This window comes from Capricornis sumatraensis, chromosome 23 (genome assembly GCF_032405125.1).
Source record: "Capricornis sumatraensis isolate serow.1 chromosome 23, serow.2, whole genome shotgun sequence".
Taxonomy (NCBI): Eukaryota; Metazoa; Chordata; class Mammalia; order Artiodactyla; family Bovidae; genus Capricornis; species Capricornis sumatraensis.
In genome coordinates, this window is record NC_091091.1 from 42,515,817 (window position 1) to 42,537,616 (window position 21,800).

Here is a 21,800-nt window from a genome sequence, read left to right on the forward strand (position 1 = left end):
ACTCCGGGATGTCCCCTCCCCCACAGTCACCCCCAGAGCCCTCATCCAGTAGCCCCAGGAGGCGACTGTGGAGGTTTTCCATCTCTCAGTACCTGCCCTGGTCAATCTGGACCACAAAGACAGGTCCAAATGAGCCATAACACAGGCCTCCTCTGGACTGGCTCAGTGATTTCAGGACTTTGTGGCTACACAGTGTCTCCCCAGAGCTTTGGGTGATAGCGTTGGGTGTCACTGGAGTCACTTCTGTTTGAACATATTCTCTGGACCAAGAGTTATGTGTATGGAGAGGACAGAGCTTTTTCCTGTCCTCCACCCCAGATGGAGACTAGGCAATGCTCTTACCAAGAAATACCCAGTCAGCAGGACATGCTGATGGCTCTGTGGGCTGTGCTGCCTCCTTAGATGAGTGTGTACCTTTGATGACACGTTCTGGGCTCACAGCAAACTCCCAGAAAAGGCCTCTTCTCCTCTGGCGGTGGAGCCCCTCAGACCCCACTGTCCTGTTCCCGGTCATAGGTACGAGAACAGCCTTGATTCTCCTAACCTTCTTTGTAATCCTGCTCTGTTTCCCCTGCAGATTGGTCGTATCCGACAACTGAATATGGTGAGTGTTATTCAGGTTCTGCTAAAGTCCCAGCAGCCACACTCCAGTCCACAGACATGGGTGCTGTTCCTGCCTCTTGGGTCCAGGTTCTGAGGCAGCACCGCATCTACTCTGGACGGTTGCCTTCACTTTCCAGAGTTATACATCAGCTTTACCTACATGTAGTGCCATATGTTACTCACAATGGTTTGTTTGCAAGTATTAGAATGGCCACTCCCACCCTCTTAATTGGGGCTGGTCCCACGGCCTACATATCGAGAGTATTGAGCGGTAGGGTAAATGTCAGGTACAGCTGGATCCAGAAGTTCCAATACTCTTTGTCCCCACGCACTTTTTGACCTCTGCTGGTTTGTTGATGAGCTTCAGTGTCAGGTTGCTTCCTGCCCAGGGGCACTTGTCAGCCACAAGTGTCCTGCCACAGGAGGACAGAGTCTTGTTTTCGATGTTGAGCAGAAAGTCCTGCAAGGATTGTGAAGAGCCTGCTGGTAATAGGTGCCTTCTCCCCAGTCATCTCCAAGTTCTCCAGTGATATCCAGCAATTCCAAAGTTGTTTCAGGGTTCAAGCTTAAAAAAAAAGATTCAAGCTAGACGTTGTGTGTGAAAGTACCTGAATATGTACTGAGTGGAAAAGTGTTCCGAATAACCTCGGGCTGACGGAGTGGGTTCCCACATGGGGTGCATGGCCAAACTCGGCACCTTGGTGGGAACTGGGAAGCTGTGTCAGCGGTCTTCTGTGGCAGAGGCTCATTCTACCCCAGAGGTCTGGGATGTAGGTTGCCCACTCAGGCTGTGGGCTTCCCCTCCTCCAACCTGCATCCTGAGACAGGATTCAGTCCCTGAATTGCTGAATGTGGGGATACCATCAGAGAACCTGCAGAGCGAGTCCACAGTCCACAGTCCAGGATTCCATCACACAGCCATCGGAAATAAAGAGTGATGCACACGCTCAGTCACATCCGTATGGACTCACTACCTAGACCTCAGCAGCCTTTCCCTGGAAGAATTCTGAATCTCAGTCCTCAGTGCCTTTTCCTTCAGGGCAAACAGGAGGGTGACTTTTCCTGTCTCCTTCCAGGAACCGAATCGGGTTTGGCCCTGAGGCTGGTGAACGGAGGTGACAGGTGTCAGGGCCGCGTGGAGGTCCTGTACCGAGGCTCCTGGGGCACCGTGTGTGATGACTACTGGGACGTGAATGATGCCAACGTGGTCTGCAGGCAGCTGGGCTGTGGCTGGGCCATTTCAGCCCCAAGAGATGCCTGGTTCGGTCAGGGCTCAGGGCCTATTGTCCTGGATGACGTGGGCTGCTCAGGGTATGAGACCTACCTCTGGAGCTGCTCCCACAACCCCTGGAACACACACAACTGCAGACACAGCGAGGACGCCAGCGTCATCTGCTCAGGTTGGTTTACATGACCTCCATTTTAGTCAGTGATTTTCTCCCAAGAAGAACTCTTCTTTGCACGGGCTCCCATCACACTGAGCTTCCATGGAAGATGAGCTATTTTCCTTCCTCCATCATTGATAGATCTCAGTCCTGGATTTCATGTATCCACTGCAGCCCCTTCTGTATTGGACCCCCAGAGGAGGGGTGTGGTTACAGGTTGTAAGAGCAAATTCCTCTCAGACTTTTTTCATTTGTGGAAATGATGTCTGAGCTTGATATTTCATATTCAGTTCTGGACAAATCCCAGGCTGCCCGTTTCAGGCCTTGGAGGGACTGGGCATTCAGCATCTCTATCTCAGGCACCTGATGGGTTTCTTGTATTGAGCCTGCGTGATTAGGTTCATCATGCTTCCTCTTTCTTGCAGCTGCACAGATCAACTCCTCAACTCCAGGTGAGTTCCAGCAGCCCCACACAGTGAGGCTCCTCTCTGGGATTCCACTATTCATATTTATAGAAGAAGAACACCCTCTTCCTAGGGATTCATTTACCTTCGAGGACTCTGGAGGCTGTACAGAGACCAGTGGAATCCCCAGGACCAGGGATGTCACTCAGCTGTCCCTGGAGGGACCTCTGGCCCCCTGCCACCTCCTGCTGCCAGTGCCTGCTCACAGCTACTATGAGGGGAAACAGGATTAGGTTCTCTGATCATTTCTTTCAAAATAAGTGCTCCAGTCATGCCGTGAAGACTGTGACCACTTAGAACCATGACCAAGTAGCAGACTCGCAAATATCTATCAGTTAAAAAATTTCTTCAGGTTGAAAGCAATTCCCCAAATGATCTTTTCCCACAGTGATAATATCTACTCCTGAATCAGGTGGGAACTTCTATGTACTTAACCCACGTGGCCAGTAACACTGTAGGTAGGAATAGTCAAGGTTCCGAGTCATCCTTATTAGGACAAGGATTTCCTTTCTCCACCAAAATGATGATGATGGAATTTAAAAATTTTCAGCAGCATCCTAAAGTCACTTTTTTTTCACTGTAGGTTGGTGGCCCCCACAAAACACAACCACTCAGAGTAAGTACCACATTTTTCCACCTGACCCACAGACCTTGGGTTTCCTCTCCCCAGGCTTGGCTGCTGGTCTCCAGGCTGCAGTCAGGGTGCTCACTCTCCAATGAGTCCACCTCTCCTGACTTTATGCCATGTGATGTCCCCCAGCTGATGTCCCAACCCCAGGAGTGCTGGGCCTCTCTCCAGGCTCTTCTTCATCATTTACTAGTCTGACCAGGATGAGATTCCTACGTCTAGCCAGTCTCTAGATGATGCTGACCACCTGTTTATGTCCAACTCCTCGCCTGGGACACTAGTCGGGGGTCAGCACAAACTGGATGGACCTTGCTTCACTGCTGAGCTTGGTGTGTCACCAGCAAAGGCTCCCAACAGCCTGCTTCTGAGTTGCCGCTGAATCACCCTTCACTACCCCACCCTGCTTCCAGATCTTTCTGCTGCATCCTCACCCTTCCCTCCTCACCACTGGGCTCCCTATAGCAGCAGCAGCTTCAGGCTGCCCCCTCCCCATGATCCATTCTCTCAGTGATGGTCGTCTTCAGCCAATGGCAAGGTCAATCCCTTACATTGAGGAGGGGATGTCAAGTTTGTAAGAGTGAAATTGCCCAAATATTTGCTGTTGTTTGTGAAGAATGATGTGTGAGATTGATGTTTCCTATGCAGCTCCCTGGTGCAACTCCTAGGCCTCCCTTCTCTGGCCACGGAGGGGCTGGGCACTCAGCATCTCTCTCAGGAAACTGATGGGGTCATTGCAGCCAATCGTGGATGCTGAGGCTGATCATGCTTCCTCTTTTCTTGCAGGACCAGGAATCAACTTCTCCACTCCAGGTAAGCCCCGGCAGCCCCACCCAGCCAGGTATGTCTCTGGGATTCCATCCTCTCAGGTTTCCAGAAGGAGAAGAGCAGACTCTACCTGGGGAGTCATTTCTCTTTGAGGACTCAAATCTGTTCAGTGACCAGCTGAGTCCCCAGGACCAGGGCTGTCACTCAGCTGTCGCTGGAGAGACCTCTGGTCCCCTGCCACTTCCTGCTGCCTGTGCCTGTTCAGTGAGAGAGAAAGGATTAGGTCCTCTGATTATTTCTATGAAAATAAGTGTCCCACTCATGCCATGCAGAACTGTGACCATTTTCGAAACAGATGGAGTGGCAGCCTTGCAGGGCTTTCTCTGTTAAATGCTCCTTCACGTTGAGAGTGATCCCCAAATGATCTTTAGGGCCCCTTGAAAACATCTGGTGCCAAAAATGGAAAGGTGTGCTCCTGTGTACACCAGTCCTTTGGACCAGTCTCCAAGTAGGTGGGAATGGTCAAGGCACTGAGAAGTCCTGCTGGAGGGAAAAGGACTTCCTGAGGACACTCATCTGGAAGATAACCGCTGGTCACAACACCCCCAGAGACCTGCCACAATGAGGGTGTTTCTCTCTCTCTGCTTTGCAGGTTCCTTTCCAAGTTGTGGCGGCTTCTTATTCAGTGCCAGTGGGAACTTTTCCAGCCCATTCTACCCAGGATACTACCCCAACAATGCCGACTGTGTCTGGGAAATACAAGTGAAACCCGGCTACCTCATAAACCTGGGCTTCGACAGTCTGCAGTAAGTAACCCCCAGGCCACCTGGAGAAGGAGGCGTCTTCCATGGACTACCTTGTCATTTGGGTTGGGTTCTGGGCTGGGAGGCTTTCCCACCTCGGGTGCCGTGGACTACATTTCAGGTTTCTCTGATCCCCACCAGGAAGTATCAGTCTCAATATTGGGCAGTACATTGATCTGATTAAGGAAGAGCAAGAAGATCTTAGATTCAAGGACATTTCTCATAAAGTCCAAAATATCTACAAAGTTTATGAGCAGCAGACATCCTGATGTTGACCTGAATCCCGTTTTCCATACAGGTTGGAGAAACACAGTAGCTGCAATTTTGACTATGTTGAAATCCTTAATGGCCCGCTGAGTAGCAATGCTTCAGCGAGGAGAATCTGTCATTACACCAGGGAAATATTCACTTCTTATTCCAACCGATTGACTGTTCGATTTCGGAGTGATGGCAGTGTCCAAAACGCTGGTTTTTCTGCTTGGTATAACTCCTTTCCAAGAAGTGAGTACAAGACATAGAGAAAAGATCTGTGGTTACCAAGGGGATGGGGTTTTGGGGAAGGGATGGCTGCAGATTTGGGGATTAGCAGAAGCAAACTACTACATTCAAATGGATAAGCATCAAGGTCCCACTGTAGAGAACAGGGAGCTATATTCTGTAACCTGTGATAAACCGTGTGGAAAGAATATGGAAGCGTATACAGAAAAGAATGTATCTAGAAGATGAGGGATCTGAACTCTGTGATGTCAAGGGCCCCTTCCAGGTGGATCATGTAGCTGTTTATTCACTGATCAGTGTCATTGGGTGACTTTTGGGATGGAGAAAGAACCAGGGGTTAATTGGCTTTGGGTATTTGCTGGGGGATGGGGTCATCACCACTTACAGCGTGTGTCTTTCAGACGTCAGCTTGAGATTGGTGAATTGGAACTCCTCCCATCCCACATGTGCTGGGCGTGTGGAAATCTACCATGGTGGCCAGTGGGGAACAGTGTGCGATGACAGCTGGGACATTCAAGATGCCCAGGTGGTGTGCAGACAGCTGGGCTGTGGATATGCAGTCTCAGCCCCAGGAAATGCCTACTTTGGCTCTGGCTCTGGCCCCATTACCTTGGATGACGTGGTGTGCTCAGGGGCGGAGTCTAATCTCTGGCAGTGCCGGAACCGAGGCTGGTTCTTCCACAATTGTGGCCACCATGAAGATGCTGGAGTCATTTGCTCAGGTATTGGGTGATGTCATTTGTGGAAGGCCCCTTTCACCTCTGAGTTGCTGGAAACCGGAGTGGTGGAAACTGGAGGCCAGTGACTGATGGTGTCTGTGGCTAGTTCAGGGTGTGGGGGTGGGAAGGAGCTTGTCAGAGTACCCCTTGACTTGTGCACTCCAGGAGACCTTGCAGAGGCCACTTCATCTCTGGTCCTTGTGCTGAACGCTCAGCTGCTATCCAGCTTACCATTACTCTCCCATTTGCTTTATGGGCTTACCTTGTGGCTCGGAGGGTAAAGAATTCACCTAAAAACAGAAGATGCTGGTTCGATCCCTGGTTTGGGAGGATCCCCTGGAGAAGGAAATGCAACCCACTCCAGTATTCTTGCCTGGAGAATCCCATGGTCAGAGAAGCCTGGCGGGCTACAGTTCATGGGGTCCTTAAAGTGCCCGAGATGAGTTAGCAACTAAACAACAACAACAACTTGGAGCTGAGGCTGATCACGCTTCCTCTTTCTTGCAGTTGCACCAACCAATTCCTCCACTCCGGGTGAGTCCCTGCAGTCCCACCCAACCAAATCCTCTCCGGGATTCCACCTCTCAGGTTTCCAATAGAAGAAGAGCAGCCTCCTCCTGGGGAGTCATTATCCTCCGTGCCAGGGTCCAGCCCTGGTGGATCCAGGGAATTCGAAGTGGGGACGGAGTCAGCATCCTAGGAATTAATTGTTTAATTAAAGATATGGAGGGAGATTAGAAAGAAATAGTGTAGTAGGAAAATACTAGTGGAGAAAAAGAGGCTGAATAACTTGGTTTACATGGAATACCAATAAAACTCCAAGACAAGGAATTTGCACCATAACTATGTAGGCCACCGGTGCCCTCTTGAATAGCGGAGGGTGCCCCGCCTTGGGCTCCCTCTCACGTGGGTCTTAGAAGCCAGGGCAAGTAAGTAGACATGGTGAGCATCCACACTCCAGATGGGAATTCAGCCAGAAGGGGAAAGAAAGAACGACACGGGGGAATCAGTCTTTCCAGAAACTGATCCGTTTTATTTATTTTCAGGTTTGCTTATATACCTTTTGTTACACATAGAGACAAATGGAAATTTTAAAGTCACAAGGGAGTCAATAGTCCTGACCTTTATCAAAATCAGGTGCTTCATATAAATGTATACAGAAAGGTCTTAGGGGTTTTACATCATCTTCTGGCCAGGGGGCCTGCTAACATGTTATGATCCGTTCTTTTCTGATAACGGTCAGTCAACCAGAAACTTATTTTCCAGGGGTGATTTTTCTTAAACCAGGCACCACCCTCTGAAGGTACCAGATAAAGTTGCATTCCTATAGGGTGAGGGTGTAGTGTGTTACAATTAAGAAAGGAATTTACTTAGCCTAAGGTTAACATGATTAATCTTAAAGGTTAATACTTATTTCTCCTATATGCTAGTTATATTCATTATAAGGGCAGGGAATATGGAGATTTAGCAGCAAACATTGGCCCAATAAATGAAAAACTCTTCACCAACATGATTTTTATCTTTAGAAAAACCCAATGCTAACTAAGACTTTCAAAATACTCCAAACTCTCTGTGCTGTTTATGGTTGAGAGGTTGTAAACAATCATGTGCATAGTAGCAAGAGTGTGGATAATCCTGTCACACAAGCTAGTCTGCCACCAGAGAGGTTTGACCTGAGACACCCCTGTCATGCCCAGGAATTTTTATTAACTGGAGCTGTAGGTTAACTCCTTCTCCGATAGAGGTGGTGGGGGATAGCTCCCCGTAAAGTCAGAGGTATAGGTGGGAGCTTAAAGCAGTAAAGTAGGCAGGCTCTGGTTTTGGGGGTAGATGCTCGGGAACAGGGGGTTTCCTGAGGCTCAGTCCCGCCTTTGCGTATGCCAAAGCCTCCTTCCTCATGACCTTTGCCACGGGCAGAGTTCCTCACACTGGCTCCTGGCACCTCTGAAGACTCTGGAGGCTGTTCAGTGACCTGCTGAGTCCCCAGGACCAGAGCTGTCACTCAGCTGTCCCTGGAGGAACCTCTGGTCCCCCGCCACCTCCTGCTGCCTGTGCCTGTTCAGAGCTGCTGTCGGGTGGAGAGGATTAGGTCCTCTGATCATTTCTATGAAAATAAGTGTCCCAGTCATGCCATGCAGAACTGTCACCATCATAGAACCATGACCGAATAGCAGCCCTACAGAGGTTTATCTCTTAAGTAATCCTTCATGTTGAGAGCAATTCCCCAAATGATCTTTATGACACAAGGATAATGTCTGGTGCAAGTATGTTTGGATGTGGTGTGTTCTCTAACCCCTTTCGGCTGGTCACAGTGTAAACTGGTATAATCAAGTCTCTGAGAAGTCCTGAAGTAAGGAGAACAATTTACTTTCTCCATCAAACTCTTGAGTATGGAATTAAAACATGATCCAGCAATATCCTAAAATCACTTGGTTTGCTTTCTAGATTGGCTGTCCTCAACAACTACAACCACTCAGAGTAAGTATCACATTTTCCCACCTGGCCCGCAGGCCTTGGGTTTCCTCTCCCCAGGCTTGGCTGCTGGTCTCCGGGCTGCAGTCACGGCACTCACTCTCCAGTGAGTTCACCGCTCCTGACTTTTCTGCCACGTGGCGTCTCTGTAGCTGATGTCCCAACCCCAGGAGGGCTGCGCCTCTCTCCAGGCTCTTCTTTGTCCTTTAATCACCTGGCCATCCGGTGATTCGGGTCTCTGGTCAGTGTCTAGGTGAAGTCTCCCACTGTGTAGATCCCGCCCCTTGTCTGGGATACTAGTCCCAGGTCAGTGCAGCCTGGACGGAGCCTGGCATGTAATCAACGAAAGTTCCCAATAGCCTGCTTCTGAGTGGGTGCTGAACCGCCCCTCACTGCCCCCTCACCATGCCCCAGATTTCTCCTCTGCAGCCCCAGCCTCCCCTCCTCACCACCTGGTCTCCTATAGCAGAGCAGCAGCTTCAGGCTGCCCCTCCCCATGACCCATTTTCTGCAATGCTCTAATGCCAAGGTCTGTCCCTGCCCCAAGGCTGGAATCCTTAGCACCATCTGGACGCAGATCCTCAGTGCTCAGGATAATCTCTACAGCTTGCAAATTCTTTCCCATTGTGGAGTTGATTCCTGCCACCCTTCCCATCCCTGCTCCACCCACATCGGGTTCCCCAGTTATGCCAGCTACTCTCATACCTACTCTCATACCAGCACGTTCCTTCGCACATGCTGTCCCCTCTGCCTGGAACACACTTCTGACCTTTTGGCCTCACCTCCCTGTGTACCCGTCCCCTTCTCCTCCTCAGTTTGGGTCAGGAGCCAAATCTCCCAGCTCCTAGCACCTCCTGGGCTCTGCTCTGTCACAGTCCCATCCCTGGAGGCTGGGATTCGCTCTTTTTCAGCCTCTTCTTTAGGCTGTGAGCTCCCAGAGGGCAAGTCCCGCATCTGGCATCTCGCTGGGAACCTGGGGTTGGCACATTTCCAGCACAGAGCTGACAGGGACTCAGCAGCTGAGCCAAGGGTGCCAGGAAACTGATCATTATCTTTTCTGTTTGTCAACAGATCCTGTTTATGACGTCACCAGCCCAGCCAGTAAGTTCTGAGCCCCGTTGACCAGTCCCCCTTCCCTTCTCCTTGATGACAGTGACACTGGGGAGGGATGAGGAGAACCGTGAGGAGATGGCTTCCCTAAGTACAGCCGCCCTGTAGGGGCACCGCCCTGACCCTCAGTAGGTAGTCCAGGTATAGGCGCCTCCTGGTGGATTTCCCCCGTGTGACTGCACGGTGTACACTGCGGGTCATCGGCATTTCTCCCTTTGTCCCAACAGCAAATTATTCCTGCGGAGGCTTCCTGACCCAATCTTCAGGGAACGTTTCCAGCCCGTTCTACCCTAGGAACTATCCGAACAACGCCAAGTGTGTGTGGGACATTGAAGTTCAAAACAACTACCGAGTGACTGTGACCTTCAGAGATGTCCAGTAAGTGCGTGTGACGGTGTGGTGAGCACCTTGCAGACAGTTTAGGAGGAGAGAAATGGCGCTTCAGAAGAGATATTTGCCCCACTGCCCTTTTTTTTTCCTACGGGTTCCATTTTCGACTGAGCCTAGGAGCAGCCGCGGAGGGGACTCCAGGATCAGAGTCCTGGGTCAGGTTGCAGGCCTGTCACTACTTTGCTGCGTGACCTCAGGAAATCATTTAAATCTCCTGAGCCTCAAAAGAGGATAATAAAATACCCACTCCCCTCCCTTCCTGGTTCCTGGGAAAGTCACAGGAGAAATATATGAAAATACTTGGGCAAACCAATGGGAGGGATTATTGTTAGAAGTAGTAATAGCACAAAGAATCCTATTAACAACCACACTAGTTTTTCTGAACTCTTTTCTCTCGGCTCCCTCTTTCTTGGGGGAGTGGTTTCGGGCAGAAGAGGAATAATTCCTGTGGCAGAGCATAGGTTATCTGTTGCTCATCCAATGAAGGGTGGGAATCCTTGTTTTAAGAAGAGGAGACAACATCAGAACCACTGGGATATATGATTGGCTCAAGGGGCTGGGGTGACCACACAGAGACACCAGTAGCTTGTAGAGTCCTGGAAAGCGGTACCATCATTTTTTCTCTAAAAGTCACCACTGAACAAAGTAGTTTTTTCTCTAGATTTCTGGTTGCAGTGGCCTGGGAGTTTCTGCCTTGGGAATTCGTGTGGAGTTTTGCAAAAGATATGATGCTATTTTAATCTCTTCATCATTACTATTCATTTGGGGGATTGTACTTAAAGCTCATGAAATTCTACAGAGGAAGGTTGACCGTGACTAGTTCTGAGCCAGCATCTTAATAATAATGACCACCATTTGTGGCATTTTAGGAAGCACTTTTCCACTGTTAGAGCCTCATGATCGCTCTCTTTAGTATACTTGCATTGGGAGATTTCACCTTTATAAATAAGAAATCTGAGCTGCAGAGAGGTTATCTGACTTGCCCAGTATTTATTTGTTCAATTATTTGTTTCTGTCACTATGAATTCATGGATTTTAAGAAAAAAATTCTATGGGAAACTGGGGTCTTTTTGACAAAAGATAAAGTTGAAGGTGGGATGTCATTCTTTCTTACCAACGGTGAAGGGCTGTCAAGAGAGCAGCTGTAGATTTCATATGCATGACCCCAAAAGGCAGGACTAAGAGCGATGTATGGAGGTCATGGGAGGATGAACCCCCTTTGGATTTAAGAAAGTCTAACAAACTGGTGGTTACCAGTGGGGAGAGGGGTTCAGGGAGGGGCACTTGGGGTAGGGGATGAAAAGGTACAAACCATGATGTAGAAAACAAACTACAAGGCTCTATGGTATCAATACAGCCCAGGGAGGAGAGCCAATATCTTTTAAATAAGTATATATGGAGTATAGCCTTTAAATATTGTAATCACTATATTTACACCCATAACATGTGTAATATTATACACTGACTCTACTCCGGTAAAAAATGAAAGTCTATTCCCTTCGATTATTAATTTTGTCGGAGTTTCTGGCTTAGAGATGTAACACCTCTGACCGCCGGCATCAAATCCTGGCTGAAAGTGAAGCCAGACTGTGCCTTCCATCTCTGCAGGCTGGAAGGCGGCTGTAACTACGATTACATCGAAGTGTACGACGGCCCCCACCACAGTTCCCAGCTGCTTGCCCGGGTTTGTGACGGGGCAAGGGATTCCTTCACCTCATCGTCCAACTTCATTTCCATCCGCTTCGTCAGCGACACCTCCGTTACCAAGAGAGGGTTCTCAGCTGAATACTTCTCCATTCCTTCCAATGGGAACACAAGTAAGTCCTCGCCCATCCAGGGTGATGCCTCTGAGCGCCTTTGGTGGCTCAGCCATCCCAGGGCTGTGGAAGGAGAAAAGAGAGCCGCCCCATCAGGTCATCAAGGCTTGGTGTGGGGCAGAAGGGGGCCAAGAGCAAGGGGTCTGGGGACTCCGGCTCCCCAGGACTGGCTGATGGGTGGTGGGTTGGCCTTTCTGTGGTCAGCAGAGACGAAGCAGAAGGGGCGAGAGGATGCTGTCATCAGACAGTGAGATGTCAGTGCCAAGGGCAGAGGGGACCACCTGGCTTGAGACCTTGTGGCCTTCCCAGAGTGTGGGACACTGGCCTTGTCCTGAGACCTAGCACATTTGGCTGATTCCTGAAAGTGGTCTGAGCTGCTCTCTCAGCCACATCCAGCAGAGGCTGGCGGCCACGGTTGGATCTGTTAAATGGACTGATGTACAGATTGACCAGGGGCCAGGCAAGGAGATGTGCTGGCTATCTTTGTGGTCAGGATTTTAAGCACTGACCTGCCCTTAGCTGCAGGACCTATGCTAAGTCCACAGCTAAGGATGTTGATTTCCCAACATCCCTGAAGGTTGCCCCAAGTGTTACTCTGTGTGTGTGTGTGTGTGTGTGTGTGTGTGTGTGTCAGTCACTTAGCTGTGTCTGACTCTTTGCAATGCCATGGACTGTAGCTCATTAGACTCCTCTGTCCATGGGATTCTCCAGGCAAGATTACTAGAGTGGGTTGCCATTCCCTTCTCCAGGGGATCTTCCCCACTCAGTCATCGAACCTGAGTCTTCCGCATTGTGGGCAGATTCTTCACCATCTGAGCCACCAGCGAGGCCCAAGTGCTATCCTACCAAAAGGATAAATGGCAACCTGGCAGAAACATTTTGTTGTTTTGCATCTTGCCTCCATTTCTCCATCAGAGGAATCCTTGTTCCTGTGCCCTTATAGGGGTCTCAGGAGAATGAAACTGACTTGAGCCCCAGGGCATCTGGGGGTGTGGTGAGCTGTGTCCACAGGAAGACCATGTGTCAGCCATCTCAGTCTTTTTCTGTGGGCTTAGAGGGAGGTGCGCTGACTGACTGCACCATCTGCCTTTGGCCCCCAGAGCTGCTTTGCCTGCAAAATCACATGCAAGCCAATGTGAAGACGAGCTACCTCCAATCCCTGGGCTACTCTGCCAGGGACCTTGCCATTCCCGGCTCGGACACAAGCTACCAGTGTCAGCCCCAGATTACGTCGAGCCAGGTGACGTTCATGATTCCCTACTCCGGCTGCGGCACCACCCAGCAGGTAAGCCTGGAGCCTCCCCCCACCTCCTGCCAAGCAAGCTTTCTTAGCAACGGCTGCTATGCTTTGGAAATCCTGGGGACCCAGAAAACATGACTTGTGGTATAACCAGAACATAATCTGGGTGAGGATATAAATGTGTTCCTTGGTGTCATGATGTGGCTGCAGCCACGTTCAAACAGAAAAAGAAGGTCAGTGGGGAGTTTTCTCCCACAGTGTCCAGCAGAGAGGGTGCCTGGTAGGCTGCCATCAGGTCAGCAAGAACAGTAGCAACTCCCAGAGGCAGTTCCAGGTTTTGAAGGTCCTAGAGCTTACATAGGTCGAGGTTGGGGTGGGTGAGAGGGACGGGCGCCTCCTTTGTGGAAAGAACGCAAGCATATCTTACTTTTAGAAATCTTACAGAAACGCATGGTGGTGCCAGCGCATTGCTGACCCCTGGGAGGACCTGTGCATGGGGTTGGGGTGGGGATGGGGGTGCTGAAGCCTAAACTTAGTTGTTTTTAGTCGCTAAGTTGTGTCCAGCTCTCATGAACTATAGCCCACCAGGCTCCTCTGTCCATGGGATTCTCCAGGCAAGAATATTAGAATGGGTTGCCATTTCCTTCTCCGGGGGATTTTCTTCATCCAAGCATCAAACCCAAACAGATGCTTTTTACAACTGAGCCGCCAGGGAAGCCCTTAAGCTTATTAGCTTCACAATACATCCGCCTCTCCAGGTGCCACTTGTTGGACTGTCACCACCTAGGGTGACCAGCTGTCTTGGCTGACCTGGGGCTTGGCCAATTTTAGCAAGGAGAAGTCCCATGTCCCAGGAAACTCCTCGATCCTGTCACCCTACAAGTGACAGACCCTGAGATTAGTCCCGGTAAAACTCCCGAAGTCCTCCAGCAACAAGATACAAGCAACAAGCCTCCCCTCACTGTCATCCCACTTGAAAAGCAGGGAAACTGGGCTTCCAGGAGTCAAGCAGGTTGCCCAAGGCTCCTTAGCCAGGTAGGTAGTGGCAGGGCTGACGTCAGACTCCGAGAATCTCAAAAATGTGGCAATGGGTGAAAGAAGGCAGGCATGCCAGATCCCTTGCCCTGTGATTCCATTTCTGCAAAGCTTAGAAATGGAGAGTCAGTGTGTGATGGGCCAGCCTGGTGGGGGCGATGCCTGCAAAAGGCAGATGGAGCTCTGGGATTATGAGAATGTCGGGCCTCTTACTGCCAGCAGTATAGGGGGGATGATGAGAATGTTGGGGATGATGAGTATAGCCCTGCTGGCACTCTTGGAGTTGTTGCATTTAACTCCATGCAAATTTATTTCAAACTCTCCATTCTAGTTCTGAATTTTTGAGTGCCACCAAAGTAACCACTTCCAGATCTTGTCTTTCAGGGAACAGTTCAGTTTAGTTCAGTTCAGTCACTCAGTCGTGTCCGACTCTTTGCAACCCCATGAACCGCAGCGCGCCAGGCCTCCCTGTCCATCACCAACTCCCGGAGTCCACCCAAACCCATGTCCATTGAGTCGGTGATGTCATCCAACCATCTCATCCTCTGTCATCCCCTTCTCCTCCTGCCTTCAATCTTCCCAGCATCAGGGTCTTTTCCAATGAGTCAGCTCTTTGCATCAGGTGGCCAAAGTATTGGAGGTTCAGCTTCAACATCAGTCCCTCCAATGAACACCCAGGACTGATCTCCTTTAGGATGGACTGGTTGGATCTCCTTGCAGTCCAAGGGACTCTCAAGAGTCTTCTTCAACACCACAGTTCAAAAGCATCAATTCTTCAGCACTCAGCTTTCTTTATAGTCCAACTCTCACATCCATACATGACAACTGGAAAAACCATAGCCTTGACTAGACGGACCTTTGTTGACAAGGTAATGTCTCTGCTTTTCAATATGCTGTCTAGGTTGGTCATAATTTCCTTTCAAGGAGTAAATGTCCTTTAATTTCATGGCTGCAAGCACCATCTGCAGTGATTTTGGAGCCCCCAAAAATAAAGTCAGCCACTGTTTCCCCATCTATTTGCCATGAAGTGATGGGACCAGATGCCATGATCTTAGTTTTCTGAATGTTGAGCTTAAGCCAACTTTTTCACTGTCCTCTTTCACTTTCATCAAGAGGCTCTTTAGTTCTTCTTCACTTTCTGCCATAAGGGTGGTGTCATCCGCCTATCTGAGGTTATTGGTATTTCTCCCAGCAATCTTGATTCCAGCTTGTGCTGCACTCAGCCCAGCGTTTCTCATGATGTCAAGGAACAGACACAGAGCAAATGCTTTTATTAGGTTTGTTGTTGTTTAGTTACTGGATCATGTCTGATTCTTTGGGGACCCCAGGGACTGTAGCCCCCCAGGCTCCTCTGTCCATGGGATTTCCCAGGCAAGAATACTGGAGTGGGTTGCCATTTCCTACTCTAGGGGATCTTTTTGACCCAGGGATCCAACCTGCGTCTCCAGCATTCACAGGTGAATTCTGTACCATGGAGCCACCTAGGAAGTTTTTTATTAGGTTTAGTCTGCAGCGAATATACAGTATGAAATGCTCAAATGTGTACAGTGTGTGTGACACACACGATCAGAGGGTTTGTCAGTCACCAAAGACATTCTGCCTGTTTGCTGTGTGCCAGGCAAGGGGCCATGAGGGTGCTGTGCCTTGTCTGTTCCAGTCACAAGGAACAGTGACAGAGACAGGGGACTCTCGACTAGCTAACCAGATGAGCCTGTGGACGGCAGACGGGTGCCTGGGCCCGAGGGTCTGCAGTCAACACTGCGGTCACCCAGCTCCCATCGGATCTCTTTCTGGGAGGACCTGAGTGGGTCATGGAGGCATAAGTGCAGAGAAGCGTACAGATGAGTCACGCCCTGCAAACACTCTAGTCCACCTGGCTTTTGCATTTTGCAAATCAGTCATGTTGGATTCTGGTTAGTCCTGAGTTTAGTCAGTGGGAGTCGGTCCGCCACAGGCAGCCACCCCTCCTGGCTCCAAATGTACAGCCTGGAGCCTCTGATGTCTGGGCTATTCCATCTGTGTTCCTTCATTTCTGTTAGGAGATGCCAAAGCCACAGGGCAGCCCCGGTCTTCTAACCTGGATGGTCGTGGGCCACATAGGTTAATTCTTATTCTTCTGCTTATTTAAATACCTGTATCCTCTACAAACCATGCCTCTAAGGCAGGCCCACATTTCCTTCATCTTTGCCACAGCCTATGCCCCTTGGTGCGGAGCCTAAGCCTTTATAATCAGATTACTAACGGCTAGTTTGTGTGCCAGACACCGAACTCTGAGTTTCAACGAGACTTTCAAAATTCTTGAGACAACCTTTATTCCCATTTAATCAAGAGGAAACAGAGGCTTACAGAGGTTAAGCCACTTGCTCAAGGCCACATGGTCACGAGCCGAGATTCAAAGACAGGATAGTGTGATCTGTAGCTGAAACTTTCTGTATCTCTTCCAGGTACCCTGTTTAGGCGGTGTCGGGCAAATGTAGAGGCCAGGACAGCCTGCCCTCCCCATCCATCCCCTGCCTTGCACAGTGTGGGCGTGCGTGCTTAGTTACTTCAGTAGTGTTCGGCTCTTTGTGACCCCTTGGACTGCAGCCCACCAGGCTCTTCTGTCCATGGGATTTCTCGGGCGAAAATACTGGAGTACGTTGCCATGCTGTCATCCAGGGGATCTCCCCAACCCAGGGATCGAACCCACCTCTCTTGCATCTCCTGCATTGGCAGGCGGGTTCCTTACCCCTAGTGCCACCTGGGCAGATGTCTAATAATGAATTTTAATTTAAAGTCAGAACTGCTTCTTATGATCAAGAACTAAACCCGCATGCCACGTGGCTTGGTGTGCATTCAGAATCTAGCTTGAGCATGGAAACCAGAGACAAATATGGATTCAAAAACACTTCCATGTGTATGTCCAAACTGAAGACACTTCAGTTCAGCTTTGTAGGAGTAACAGGATGACAACATTTATGTGGTTTATTGTGCTAATCACTGGCACGCCAATATAAAGTTCCCCATTTTTTAAAAGAAAATGTAAATACAGCGTACTTCCCATAGAGGCTTCCCTGGTAGCTCAGGTGGTAAAGAATCTGCCTGGAATGTAGGAGACTGGAGTTTAATCCCTGGGTCCAGAAGATCCCCTGGAGAAGGGAATGGTTACCCGCTCCAGTATTCTTGCCCGGAGAATCCCATGGACAAGAGGAGCCTGGTGAACTATAGTCCACATGATTGCAACGAGTCAGACACAACTGAGCGAGTAACAGTTCCCATGGAGGCCTGGAAGGCATAGAGGCCCTTCTAGGTTCTCCTCCAGACCTGAGGCCAAAGTGCAGGCTCTGGCATCCCCTGCAGCCCAGAGACTCGTTCTGACAGAAAAAAAGGGAAACCAAGGTGAGAGAAGAGGCAAGGTTCCCCCAGCAGCAAAACCACTTTGAAAGTGAAAGTGACATTGCTCAGTCGTGTCCGACTCTTTGTGACCCCATGGACTGTAGCCTACCAGGCTCCTCTGTCCATGGGCTTTTCCAGGCAAGAGTACTAAAGTGGGCTGCCATTTCCTTCTCCACTAAAACCACTTTAGTTACCTGTTAAACTTTTCTCTTTTCACAAGTCTTTCTGGAAGGGACTAACTCAGAGCTGAGCTCTGCAACTTCAGATATGGAGTGAAAGCCTCTGCAACACATGCTGTTCTAAAGAATAATTATATTTCGGTTGTACAAGTGCTGGCTTCAGAAGGGAACCTGTCTAATCTCCCAAATGGCCAGGAATGTACTTTTGTTCCTCACGGTGTACATGACTGTGACTCAGCGACTCACTTTTTTTGTTGTTGTTGACTCAGCCGCAGGGCATGTGGGACCACAGTTCCCTGACTAGGCATTGAACCTTCGCCCCCTGCATTGGAAGCACAGTCTTAACCACTGGACCACCAGGGAAGTCCCCCTTCCATTTTTGTTTTAAGAGTTAAGGTTGTCTTACATTTTACAAGGGCTTCTATCTAGGCCACTATTTTTGTGTCCATTCCTGCAAAGGCGCCCACAGCTGGTGGGAACTCGTACCAGGCAAGGTTCTGACCATCACAGCATTTGGGAGGGACTCCTCCCCCCTCCCCTGTCTCCACCTGGGAATGCTGCTCTTGTGCTCAGCTCACCTGCGGCCAGATGATCATGACCGTGGGGCTTCCAGGGGCACTTGTTCACTTGTGACCTTTTGGCCATTTGGGCTTGCTACTGCCAGCTCCATCCTTCTTTCATCACAGTACTTTTGCTGGGCTTCTATGTCCCAGGTCTTTCCTCCATTCCATGAATTTTTATTGATGCTAATAATGCTATCATCAACACTACCAAGCTCTGGGAAAAGAGAGATGCTTAGACATCACCCTTTCCTTGAGTTGCTCACAGAGCATCAGGTTGTGAGACTCTTTCCCCTGGAGATGTTGTTCTTACAAGATGTAAGCCCATCAAGCAGCATGAGAGACCTACTGCTGCTTCCTGAAAGGTGCACTAGGAAATGGTGTTGTGGTTTGGGGAGCAGAGAGGCAAAGCATGATGGAAATGCTCCTGTGTTGCCATGGCGCCCACCCCATAAGAGCCTCTGGGGAGGTTCCCGCCCAGAGGTCAGAGAGCTGCCACGGCTATAAGTCTGGATCTCTGTTGCTTTGGGCTCCAGCAGCTTCAGACACCAAGCTGCACTAGCTACACGCATCCCCACAGCACAGTGAAATCGAATCCCGCCAGCCGCCCCTCCCTCACAACTGCTTCCCTTTATTTCTCCCAGAGTGAGACTGAAACAGAACAGCCCGAAGGGCCCCGAGCCAGGAAGATCGAACTCAACTTAGTCATACAGCCAGGGTAGGGGTCATCCAGACACACCCATCCTTCCATGAGCAGCAGCTCCCGGGAGGACCACCAACCTCGTGGTCTGTATCATGAGGCAAAGGAAAGGGGAGGTGTGAAAGGAGAGAACCTTGCTGGGAAGTGTGTCTACCCCAGGTAACAGTAGCCAGAGTGACAGATACCTCCCATCTCTCTGAGGCTTTGGGAGCATTTTGTAGTCTTGCAGCATCACTTCAATCTCCTCCTAACCCAAACCAGCAATGAGATGCCCTCAGTGGATGACATTTGCCTGCGTCTGCTCTCCTTCCTGCCCCTCCAGGTGGATAATGACACCATTACCTACTCCAACTTCCTCAAAGCGACTGCTTCAGGCGGCGTCATTAACAGGAAGAGGGACCTCCAAATTCACGTCAGCTGCAAGATGCTCCAGAACACCTGGGTTAACACGGTCTATGTTACTAATGACACCATCGAGGTTGAGAACATACAATACGGCAATTTTGACGTGAACATTTCCTTTTATACATCCTCCTCGTTCCTGTATCCAGTGACCAGCAGCCCATACTATGTGGACCTAAACCAGAATTTGTACCTTCAGGCTGAAATCCTCCGTTCTAGAGCCTCCCTAGCCTTATTTGTGGACACCTGTGTGGCATCACCGAATCCCAATGACTTTACATCTTTGACCTACGATCTCATCCGGAGCGGGTAAGTAGCATCTTCTGGGAGTGGACTTCGGCCTATACCTGATAAACTCATGCCCAGCTAGCCCAGAGCGCAAGGAAGGCAGACTGGGCTCCAGCAGCTCAGGCTTCAGCAGCCAGGCTATCATTTCTGGGTATCTGGAGAACTCAGGGAGTTGTCAGTTGCCATCCAGCAGGCTAGCTGTAAAGTAAAATTAGACCAAGTGACTAAACTCCAGGCGAGCCTTAAGGTTCCAAAGATATGCATATAGCAGGAGCAACACTGATTTTGAAGCAGACTGCGGTTGAGAAACCAGCTCAGTGCCGTGCTAGCTGCATCACCCTGGATGGAAAATCGCACCTCTCTGAGCCAGTTTCTTCAGCCATCAGATGAGCGTAGTGAAGCCCTTATCCCAGTCTGTTGGGAAGGTTAAACAGGGGTAGATGGGGCAGTGGACAAAGAGCCTGCCCAGCAGGTGGCCCACAGGAGGGTTGTGAAGGCAGCAGGTGGCCTGGTGACCGCCATCCTCCCCGGAGGACACGCCGTGCATGGTTGGGTGGCGTGAGGAGCGCAGCGCCTTGCTGCGAGCTCACGGCAACTCCTCTGCTCCTCCAGGTGTGTGAAGGATGAGACCTACCGACCCTACCACCAGCCCTCGTCCAACATCGTCCGCTTCAAGTTCAGTTCTTTCCACTTCCTGAACCGCTTCCCCTCCGTGTACCTGAAGTGCAAGATGGTCGTGTGCAGGGCGTATGACCCCTTCTCCCGCTGCAAAAGAGGCTGCATCGTGAGGGGTAAGAGGGACGTGAGCTCCTACCAGGAGAAGGTGGACGTCGTCCTGGGACCCATCCAGCTGCAGGCCTCGCCCCAGAAGAGGAAGCTGGGTAGGTGGCCCCCCTCCCACCCCACCATCTGCCTGGGCCCTGGACCGTGAACCACAGGGACTCAGGCTGCTTCTGTGGGTGTCCTATTTCCCCTTGAATAGGGCACCTGTGCTATATGACACAGAGTCGATACAGAGTTGAACTAGACCTGGTTCCCATGTTCTCCCAAGGGCTTCTGGTCTGTGGGGGGATGCATGTGAGGGGTTTGGTCAAGACAGTCCTAACCTGGGACACAGCACACCTGACACCTTTATCCTGAGGGTTCTGAATACAAATCTCACACTCATCCATGAAACAAAAACATTAATACTCTTAGGACTGCAGAGAGGGTTACATAAAACACCATTAGTTACACTGCTTTGGCCTCTGCCTGGTACAAGTCATTGGCTGCAAAGAGCAGTGACTTTGTTCCTGCCATATTGTCATCAATGTTAACATTAATGATCACGTTATTACCTATGATGAGGACAAACTTTCCCCTCAGGGTCGTGACCTCAGGGTCTGTGCAGGGCCGTGTAGATGCAGGCAGGACTGGTTTTTTCTGACAGCTCCCAGTGGTTGACCCTGGAAAAGCCATTTCATTTTCTGCACCTGGAATGGGGAGCAGAGCTCCCCTGCTGTGCTGTTCTGTTGTGGGTGTGGATGAGGTTATGTTTGCAGAGGGATTCCCATCATTTCTGTTCCAGGCTGGGCCAGGCCAACAAATGTGGTGGCGTTAGTGATGGGGCAGCAGTAGCTGCCACAAATCCCCCTGAAGGCACAGGCTCCTCCTCACAGAGGTTCTTTGACAGTTCCCTCCCTCCCAGGGCCCAGACCCAGGCCCTGCCCTAGTCTGGCTGCTTCCAGGCTCTTCCCTCACATTTTCAGCATTCCAGGCATCTTTGTTGTTCAGTTGCTCAGTCGGGCACTGTCCTTCACTATCTCCCAGAGCTTGCTCAAACTCATGTCCGCTGGGTCGGTGAGGCCATCCGACCATCTCGTCTTCTCTCCTCCTGCATCCAATCTTTCCCAGCATCAGGGTCTTTTCCAATGAGTTGACCCTTTGTATCAGGTGGCCAAAGTATCGGAGCTTCAGTTTCAGCATCAGTCCTTCCAGTGAATACTCAGGGTTGATTTCCTTTCGGGTGGACTGGTGTGATCTTTGGAAGATCATCTCTGGAAGATCTATTGTGTGCCAGGAGATAGAACTAAATAAATCAAAACCCCTGCAGCTCCAGCAGGAGGAGACACAGCTCCATCATATGTCACCCGCCTTGAGGGGTGGAGCTACAGAGAGAAGGAAGGTGGGGCAGGGACCAGGCAAAGGGTGCCAATGGGGACCAATCTTATCTCTCCCCTCTCTCTATTCCCACAGGCAGGGCAGTAACTTAAGTCCTATGTCTCTTCCTCTTGCTGGGACTTTGTAGCCATTCCCAGATGGGGTCAAATGCCCCAACTCCCTCCCTTCACATTCATTAGGAGCCTTCAGCCAGAAAGACTATCCCAA

At 50.3% G+C, this 21,800-nt stretch overlaps 1 protein-coding gene across 1 annotated transcript in view; it reads left to right on the forward strand.

Moving 5' to 3' along the window:
* Window positions 1-21,800, forward strand: part of DMBT1 (deleted in malignant brain tumors 1) — a 70,936-nt gene that overhangs the window by 48,369 nt on the left and 767 nt on the right. Inside the window, exons 24-39 of the mRNA XM_068961510.1 lie at window positions 578-604; window positions 1,680-2,003; window positions 2,414-2,440; window positions 3,036-3,068; window positions 3,864-3,890; window positions 4,498-4,651; window positions 4,947-5,149; window positions 5,548-5,868; window positions 6,373-6,399; window positions 8,311-8,343; window positions 9,409-9,438; window positions 9,675-9,825; window positions 11,446-11,654; window positions 12,755-12,939; window positions 19,066-19,454; window positions 20,046-20,314. Of these exons, the coding sequence (XP_068817611.1) occupies window positions 578-604; window positions 1,680-2,003; window positions 2,414-2,440; window positions 3,036-3,068; window positions 3,864-3,890; window positions 4,498-4,651; window positions 4,947-5,149; window positions 5,548-5,868; window positions 6,373-6,399; window positions 8,311-8,343; window positions 9,409-9,438; window positions 9,675-9,825; window positions 11,446-11,654; window positions 12,755-12,939; window positions 19,066-19,454; window positions 20,046-20,314 (2,409 nt within the window). The remainder of the gene's footprint in view (window positions 1-577; window positions 605-1,679; window positions 2,004-2,413; window positions 2,441-3,035; window positions 3,069-3,863; window positions 3,891-4,497; window positions 4,652-4,946; window positions 5,150-5,547; window positions 5,869-6,372; window positions 6,400-8,310; window positions 8,344-9,408; window positions 9,439-9,674; window positions 9,826-11,445; window positions 11,655-12,754; window positions 12,940-19,065; window positions 19,455-20,045; window positions 20,315-21,800) is intronic.